This window comes from Nematostella vectensis, chromosome 2 (assembly GCF_932526225.1).
Source record: "Nematostella vectensis chromosome 2, jaNemVect1.1, whole genome shotgun sequence".
In the NCBI taxonomy this organism is placed as follows: domain Eukaryota; kingdom Metazoa; phylum Cnidaria; class Anthozoa; order Actiniaria; family Edwardsiidae; genus Nematostella; species Nematostella vectensis.
Genome location: NC_064035.1, coordinates 17,423,182 through 17,431,745, shown reverse-complemented (window position 1 = coordinate 17,431,745; position 8,564 = coordinate 17,423,182). Strand labels below are relative to the sequence as shown.

The 8,564-nt window shown below is 40.4% G+C and overlaps 2 protein-coding genes across 2 annotated transcripts; one reads left to right on the top strand and one right to left on the bottom strand.

Annotated features, from left to right (window-relative positions):
* The first annotated feature begins 380 nt into the window (after positions 1 to 380).
* Positions 381 to 4,430, top strand: LOC5515777 (potassium channel subfamily K member 9). Its single transcript, XM_001635897.3, has 2 exons — positions 381 to 1,703; positions 2,376 to 4,430. Exons 1-2 carry the CDS (start codon positions 1,421 to 1,423, stop codon positions 2,981 to 2,983), a joined length of 891 nt encoding a protein of 296 aa, XP_001635947.3. The 5' UTR covers positions 381 to 1,420; the 3' UTR covers positions 2,984 to 4,430.
* On the bottom strand, positions 4,077 to 8,289 carry LOC5515776 (nucleic acid dioxygenase ALKBH1). The gene is made up of 3 exons (XM_032385605.2): positions 7,863 to 8,289; positions 5,960 to 6,291; positions 4,077 to 4,848 (listed from the first exon to the last, which is right to left on the bottom strand). The coding sequence occupies exons 1-3, from the start codon at positions 8,249 to 8,251 to the stop codon at positions 4,442 to 4,444; spliced, it is 1,128 nt and encodes a 375-aa protein (XP_032241496.2). The 5' UTR covers positions 8,252 to 8,289; the 3' UTR covers positions 4,077 to 4,441.
* Between the last annotated feature and the right edge of the window lie 275 nt (positions 8,290 to 8,564).

Sequence of the window (8,564 nt, the reverse complement as noted above, 5' to 3'; positions counted from 1 at the left end):
ATAGATCATCATTTTCGGTCTTTCAAACCAAATTTAAACGTCAAATAGGCAAAATAAACACAGTTAAATTATACCTTATCAAATTACCCGCGGACAACCGAACGTTTACTCTTCAAACAAATAACGTTTTACAGTGAAGCAGCCTGTTTGAAGCTATTTGTTTTTAATGGGTGTTTGCTATGATTACCCCTAAAAGCCCATACTCACAAATCTTTTTAGGGAAAGAATCTCTCAATGTTGCTTCCAAGCAATGTGACCGAGAAAACTTTACTGACAAAATCGAAAAAGAAAATGCATAAACCAATAATAATTTCTCTCTAGACCATCCATTAAAAAAAACTACAAAAAGGTCACAACCCATGTCAAAAAATAAACATTTTTATCTTTAACCTAGTGGGCGCAGTGACGATTTCTGTATGCTTATTGTTTTAAGAGCGTGTACACGCGGGCCGTCTTTTCCTAACTCTGCTCTCCGCCGTGCATACGGTAACCTAGCGCTTACTAGGAAAAAAATTACGGTCTCTCAGTCGGGAATCAATATAAAATTTATTTCCTACATTACAGTTACTAAGCAACTATTTATTTTGACTGTTAGGTGCTCGCCACGTTCTCTAGACTGTTATTAAAACACGACATTTGGCAGCACATGTAATGCCTAGATTTTACTGGAGATTGAGTCAAAGAAACTAAGATCCGTAATTTCAATTTGTGTTTTTAACAATCGCGGCAGGTAAACTTTTCCAATATGCTTTTCCATTAATGCGGTCCATTAGTTCACAGAAAGAAAGGTCTGCAAATAGCAAAAAAAAACTTTCAATTACCCAAATAAATAAATCGCGTAAATGACTTTTTTCTAGACTATATTGTCATAGTAGATTCTTTACACCCCTTTGAATTACAACCAACCAATTTCAGATAATTGTCGCCTGGATACTATGGTTCAAATAAGCGATTTGTTGTTTATACAAGAATTCATGTTTGCATAAGTGCTAATAAGTTTGAAAATAATTCATAACTCATTGAATGCATTCTATACCTAATATTATTTTGCTCGAATTGTTCTGAAGCGATTATGCTTGCTTTTGCGGGAAGTTAGCTTGGATAAATGTCAACATGTCATATTCAAATTGTCAATTGGGTCAGTTAGAGCCCGTCGACAAATTAATCTATTGGATAACAGTAGGTGCAATCGGGGATGGCGCAAACATCTGCATACAAAAGGAGGTTCATTTTATTGTCTCCGGTGATGCGTGTCGTCGACCTTGAGTCTAGTGAAGCCGTTCAATAATAGCGGTGAAGATACCTACGTTATTACCCTGGTGTATATCAGAGTTGAAGGGGCAGCTGCAATAACAAATCGAAACATAAGCGGAAATAGCCACTAGAAGCCGTAGCAGCCAACAAACGAACCCTAAAAACGATGATACTGGGAAACATCTTGCTTCGCTTTGTTCTGTTTATCGTCTATTTGAGCATTGGCATGGTATCCTTCATGGCGATCGAGGGACCTCATCAAAAGGTAGAGGCTGCAAAGAGCAAGGAGAATCAGGAGGAGCTAAGACTGAACACGACTCGCAGGTTTAATATGACCAACCAAGAGTTCGAAAACTTCGTTGCTAGAGCTTTAGACGCTTTCCAAAGTCCGACCGAGTGGTCTTATAAGAACTCATTTGCATTTGTGTTGCAAACGGTGACGACTATCGGTAAGTGATGATATTTTAAACGATTAAGAAAGGCCCGGCGCTTTCTACATGGACGAACGTTCAATCTGCCTTCTATTCCTACTTTATTATAAATTAATGGCTGATAGCTCGGATCCAGTTAGTGAGTTACTGCAATGGTTTTAGAACACTACTACAAATCCAGTTCAAGAACAGGCAACAGTTTATTTCCAAAGATTCAAGATCAGTACATTTATGTTATAATCCTTTCATACACAATGTTAAGAAATATAAAACTTCGTCAGTTATGTTGCGGCAAATAGAAATTAATATCGTGAAGAACACGCCGATATCAACAACAGCTAGACATTTAGATGGATAAGCCCCCCTCCCCCTACCCATGTCATTTGTGTGTCGTCTTCTTCAGGTAAATAAAAATTTCATTAAACATCTTAGCCTTATCCCAAAAGCAATACTTTAGTCAAGAACCAGAGGTTCATAGAAGCGGCGGCAGTCGTTCTGGTCTTTACCGCCGTATGAAGTGAAGCTTGGAGACTCTGGTAGCCAAAAACAAAAAAAAAGGGTATGCATTTGTTAGCAGTTTGTATAGGGAATTTCAATAGGCGCGTAAACTCTGCTAGGGCCTCCATATTTTTTACAAGAGTGTCTATTAAGACATCAAGTTTGATTTTAACGTCAAAATTTATCTTGCAGGGTATGGCACTATAACCCCTCAAACCACTGGTGGGAGAATGTTCTGTATATTCTACGCATTGTTTGGGATACCTGTGGCTGCCCTGCTCCTACAAGCCACCGGCAAGGCTCAGTACAAGGCCGTCTCGGGCTTGATAAAACGCATTGAAACAGGATGCCTTGGACGGGAAAGTGTATCCGATCTCGAGGCAAAGTGCGTTTTCTTCACGTTCGTGCAGTTCTGCCTTGTGGTCCTCATCAGCGGTGGCTTCTACAAAGCAGCGGAGGGGCCATTTTTGGAAGGAGTTTACGCCTATTTTATAACCTACACTACTATTGGTTACGGCGACATAGTTCCGGGGGAGCATTCCAAGTCTGCGGGTTGGATCTGGCTTCGATTAGTATTAATGATTATTGGGTTGAGCTTCGCGTCAAGCGTACTAAATTCAATCGGTTCTTATTTGGAAAAGCGAGAGCAGTCCCGTGGGTGCATGGGGTGTTGTCCCGAACGTCTGGCCCGCTGTGCGGGATTTTCCGCGAGTTCGCCACGTAGCTATTACACTGGCTCGGCTAACGAGGTGGAACTAGATGGAGGAGTTGATTCTGTGAAGTACAAAACAAAGGCGTGATGAACAGCTAGGCCTCTTATCCCGCCCGTGCTAGTGAAAAAATCATTCACGCTTAGCTAGGTTCTTAGGAAAGCTTTTGACAACACAATGGATCAAAAACTGCTACCTAGAAAAGCTATTGATTTGTAGATAGAGTAATGAGATAATGATCAGCCGATTATCTCTCTTAGCGCACGTCATGTACAACATAATCGACCTTACGGTAGATTAAATATTACCTAAGGCTAAAAAAATGCAGAGCCTACAATGGAGTCCATAAAAAAGTGGGAGTGGTCGTGGGTAAAAAAAGCCAAGTTAACGCACTCGTACCGCTTCATTCGTCTTAGTATACAAAGATTATTCTATGGGAAGTGCGGGCGAACTATTTTTATTCATGAGTTGCGCAGCATAAAAAACGAACGAGTGAGTGCAGCGAACGAGTGAGTTTTTTGGTGCAAAGTGACGAGTCAATTGAAATAGTTCAAGCACTTTCCATGGTGTAATGTTTTTATTCCATACATACTGAGATTTTTTTTCCTGTGGCAAATTCAGTCAAAACCAGGAAGCCATTTGAGTGGAAAAGCAGTAAACACAAAGCAAGACGCGTTTTAATTTTTAGAGTGACTTTACTTGAAAAAAAGGGCATAGAAATGACGCGAATACATTTTCTTTAACTTAAAAAATCATTTAAAGATCATAGAATTCATAAACCCGGATATATTTTCTTGCGTCGAACAAAATCTTAACTTTGCCGATAAACGCGCCAACATGTTTGACAAAACATTTTCGTGGAATTAAATGTTTTCCCTAAATACGAAAATAAGATACCTAAACAGAATGTTCAATATTTCAATACATAGTTGAGAATGTTTCTTTGAAAATATATTAGTATATAGGAAAATCAGTCTTCGTCAGAACTGGAGAGGACGCGAAGTCTTTTCCACAAGCGGGCTCGAGTAGTCTTTTCCCTTCTTTGTTCGCACAGTAAATATGAATTCACTGAGCAACTCGTCGAGCTCGGCAGGTGGCATTTCTTCGACTCTTCCTTCTATTGAAGAAACGACTTGAGTAAGAGTATGTCTCTGTCTGTCTTTGCTCGGGTGTTTTTGTTTTCTTGGTCATTTATAAAGTTATCAATTGTTCCTTCGAGGAGAGCGAATCTGGGCAGCTCTTCCGTCATGTTTTCATTCAGCTCAAAAAAACCCGCGCCTTTGGTAATGTACTACTGTGTAAGTTTGAATACCATTTTGGTGCACAATCGTTCACGCCTCTGCTAGCAGAGGCCTCTTTTCTCTGTATTTCACTGTGCTGGCGTTCGCGAGGAAAAGAGAGTATCTTTTCCTCGCGAACTCCAGCCCAGCGAAATACAGAGAAAAAAAGCCTCTGCTAGCAGGGAAATTTATTTGATGCTTTTCAACTAGATTGTTTATTTATTGATTCATTGAATTATATAAACCTGGTGTTCAAATCTTCTTGTTATTACTCATCCTTGGGTAGAGGACTATTCACTGTTGTCCCCAAAGAGTGCACCTGCCTTACATTAACATTAATCCTAGTTCTGGACAAATATTTTGCGAATGGCAACCATTCCTCTTCTGTCATAGGTGGAGATTGAGTTAAAAATGCCTTGGGATTACAGCAGCTGTCTTTATATGATTTCTGCTCTGTTGTGTCCTGTTCTCCATCATGTGTTTTAGTTGTCACTGATCTTGCTGTAGTTGTCCACATGTGTGTTTTTTGTTCTTCGGGCAGCATTCCATGTGACCATGTCAAACCTTCCGGTATATTATCTTTTGTTTGAACTTGTATTATTCTAGGTACAGCGTGGAAAGCTAGACGAGCTTCCCCAGACATAACCAGTATGTCCCCACTTCTGATGTACAAAGCTGTAAAAACAATAACAACAGTATAATATTATGGATTAACTCCAGGCCCATGGCCAGAGGGTGTCCGAGAGGTTCGGAAGAACCACCCCACTGGACTGGATGGAAAACTGAGTACCACTGCGAGGTAGGAATAGTTACCCACTAAGAGAAAATGCTTAATGGGTAGACAAGCCACCTCGCTTAAAATCCAGGCTACAAGCTTGGTACTGTGCCACTATTATTTTACAGAAGTGTGTACTGTGAAAAAAATGAAGGAGAAAGATTGCCAGAATTGAATTCGTTCCTTCATTTCAAGATACCACAACAGGCTAATAACACATCAGGGGCGAATCTAGGGGTGGGCCGAGCAGCTCTCCCCCATTTTTAGAGATTTTGCTGAAAAATAACAAGAAATATAAAGAAATCTATTGAAGAACAAAGAAGCTGGCCCACCCTTTCTTGAAGCCCTTGACCCATCCCCCCCTCCCCTTTCTGGAACTTCTGGATCTACCCCTGCACATGTGAAACCTTTATTAAGCCTGGTTTCCATTTAGTTGTAACAGTTGTAAGGGTTGTATCAGTTGACTGCAAAAAAAAATCATTTTCTATTACCATTGGCAGTTAAAGGGGATACTCCTTCAGAATTCTGCAGCCCATAAACAAAATATAATTACCTATAACCATTGCGAGTCATGTGTTCATGCCAGCGGCAAACTCTAAAGGACTGTTGCGACCCTCAGGACTGTTACGACTATATGGAAACCAGGCTTTAGGGGTAAAGGAAAAGATGGGTAAATGTTCTTCTAACCACCTCTCCCCCTTGCTCGCCAGATCTTGCAATATAGGATAAAGCATCCTAAAATAACCCCCTGACCTAGAATAAAATCTTGTAACATCACCGGACAGTGAGCTCGGGTTGGGCACAGGGGTGTAACACACAGCCCTTGACCACCAAAAAAGTGGTCTTTTCCTTTCAAAGAATGGCCAAGTCTTTAAACTTTCTGCATAAGATACCTACGCCAACGCATCCCCCCCCCCCCCTCAACCTTATGGCAAGGTCTGGCTATGTGCCTGTCTGACCTAGAGCTAACCCTGGAACATCAGAACTCTGGCACACATTTTTCCACTGTACCTGTAGGCTTAACATCCTTTGTCTTGCCCCCTATAAGAAATACCGCAGATTGGCCAAAACTGACGGATATGAGAGGCCAGGAGAGATCTAACTCATAGTGGTCAGTGTGTCCCCCCATAGATGCACTCAGAGGATAGTAGTTGACAATGCCTGCCTCAGGGGTGTACCCTAAGTAGCCAATCGCCTCTGCCAGATGATGCATCAGGCCGCCAAGATCTTTAGGGAAGCCATAGTATTTCTCTGGTTTATAATCCACTACATTGTAATCAAACTGGTAGCCAAGGTGGACCCAACGCAGCCGATCAATCAGGTTTACATGCTCACTGCTGCCACTGTCGATGAAAATAAAAATTTGATAAAGATTAGTCAACGAGTATGCTCATGAAGATTATGATGATATGATTACAACAACACCTACAATTAAGCCTTGATATAGGGATACTCAATATAGTGAACATCTTAAAGCCAAATATCTGAAAATAGGGAGGGGGTGGGGCCTGCTTTGTCCAGGGACTGCAAAGGTGCGTATGATGTCTTTCTTGTATGTAATCCCCTGCAGGAGATTATTGACAATTCAATACAGTATGTTGATTGTTTGTAGATAATCACCCCCATCAATTCATCTTTCCTCTTTTCATAAGCTTCTCATGCATACACCTATTTCAAATAAGATCGCACTTGAGAATCCATGTGTTGTAACCCGCAATGATTCATGGGTAGCATATTAACGGCTGAATTCTTGTATGTGAACCCCCTTTGCAGGTTAATAAGAACATGAACAAGAATTTTAAAGCTTTTGAAACCTGGATTTGAATTTTATTTACGGTTACAGTTGAAGCTCTCCTAAGTGACCACTGTGCGCCGAAAACTTGAACAATAGGTGTTGGTCGCTTACGGGAGCTTAATTAAAATGGAATCTAAAAGTCATTGTGATAATAACAACGCTGTAATATTTTGGTTCATTATTTTATTTTAAAACTAGGTATTTGACTTATCATGAGAGTGAGTTGTTTTATTTAATAGCAATTAATTCTACGCAAAGTAGCTCGTTATGCTCATTTATATCAACGACTTAAGCTTTTCGTCATGAGAATATCTTCTGCGTCTACGACGATCGCATGGCGTCTTTGGTTAGCCGATTTCTAAAGCGTGCATAACAAACAAGTGGATGGCTATTGTAACTGGAAAAAGGATCAATCGTGGAGCTGGCAATGGACTAGAGATTCCTTGTATTATACATTTTCTTGAGACAAAGAAATGTCAATCCCATATGGTTGAAATTGAAGTTAGAAAATTAAAATTATGAAATTCTTTTATGGTTGCCTACTGGAAGGGCAGCTTTTGTGAAACATTACAACATTTCCGCTTTATATGTGATTTCAGCATGCATTGGATATGATGTTTATCAGGTGTTGACTGATGTTATAAAGCCAAAAATCATTGTGGTCACTTATGAGAGCTTAAAAATAAAAGAAAATCTTAGTTGGTGTTTTGAAATTGTGGTCGTTAACAGAGCTGTTCGCACCAATAAGTTGGTCGCTTACAAGAGCTTAGAATTACAGAGGTTGTGTGACAATTCAATTGGTGATTCGTGATCGTGGTCGTTATCGGGGCTGGTCGCTTACGAGAGCGGTCGCTCAGAGAGCTTCGACTGTATTTGCCTTTTTACTTGATACCCATGAAGCACTACGGGTTACGATACACCTATTCTCAGAGTGCAACCTTATTCGAAATAGGTGTATGCCAACCCCAGAAAGCTTGATAATTTTTTGGGGGAGGGGTTGGTATAACTTCACACACAAAAAAAACATCTGTGTTTCTGGAACCGCACATAGTCATTCAAACTTTGGCAGCAAAAAGGGTGCTATAGAGCTTTCAGGTAATGTTAGTGTGTGCCGCGTACCTATTACTCAAGGCCCAAATGCAGTCATCATCACCTATCGACATATGTGCATCCAGATTTGATATGTTGGGTTTTCGAGGAAAATCCTCCAAACATCTACGAGCCCAGTAATGCTGAGCGCCAGAAACAAAGGGATTCACGATGAAAATCAGTCCTGGACGACAGTCTAAATGGTAAGCTCGCCATTGGCGGGCGCACTTTAAACCGAAATCTGAATGAGGGAGCGACTTTAACGGCCATTCAGATACCTTTCCTTGAAAGGTTTGTGGATCATTAAAGTCTATGACTTCGCTGAAGTCTGGAGGGGGCTTTTTTCGCTTGTAACGCTTGTATTCTTGACGGATTAGGTCTGGTTTAGAACAAAATTGTTGAGATGTTTTGGCCGCCATTTTGGTTCAGGAAACATTATAATATTCGAGCCTGCTGGTTTTCTGCGGATGCTATGACCACAGGTAGCCCAAGCTCGCGGAAAGTGTACGAGCGAACCTGAGCTTTTCGGGCGATCTGGTTGATATAATATTCTCACTTCAAAATATATTTTATGTAAGTCAGTCTTTTTTGGTTGATGTTGTGTTTCATTAGCTTCTGATTTTTTGTAAAGTATTTGGTTAAAAACTCTTAGTTAGCCGGTTGATAGTTAGTCGAAATGACAAGAGATTTATTTCAAAATAAACTATACTTTTTTACTACAAACGTTTTTCC

Coding starts and splice junctions, on each gene's coding strand:
- LOC5515777 (XM_001635897.3), top strand. CDS start 1,421: ATGATACTGGGAAACATCTTGCTTCGCTTTGTTCTGTTTATCGTCTAT. Junction 1,704..2,375: donor GCAAACGGTGACGACTATCG/GTAAGTGATGAT, acceptor TTTATCTTGCAG/GGTATGGCACTATAACCCCT.
- LOC5515776 (XM_032385605.2), bottom strand. CDS start 8,251: ATGGCGGCCAAAACATCTCAACAATTTTGTTCTAAACCAGACCTAATC. Junction 6,292..7,862: donor ATTTGGGCCTTGAGTAATAG/GTACGCGGCACA, acceptor TTTCATCGACAG/TGGCAGCAGTGAGCATGTAA. Junction 4,849..5,959: donor AAAGGATGTTAAGCCTACAG/GTACAGTGGAAA, acceptor TTGTTTTTACAG/CTTTGTACATCAGAAGTGGG.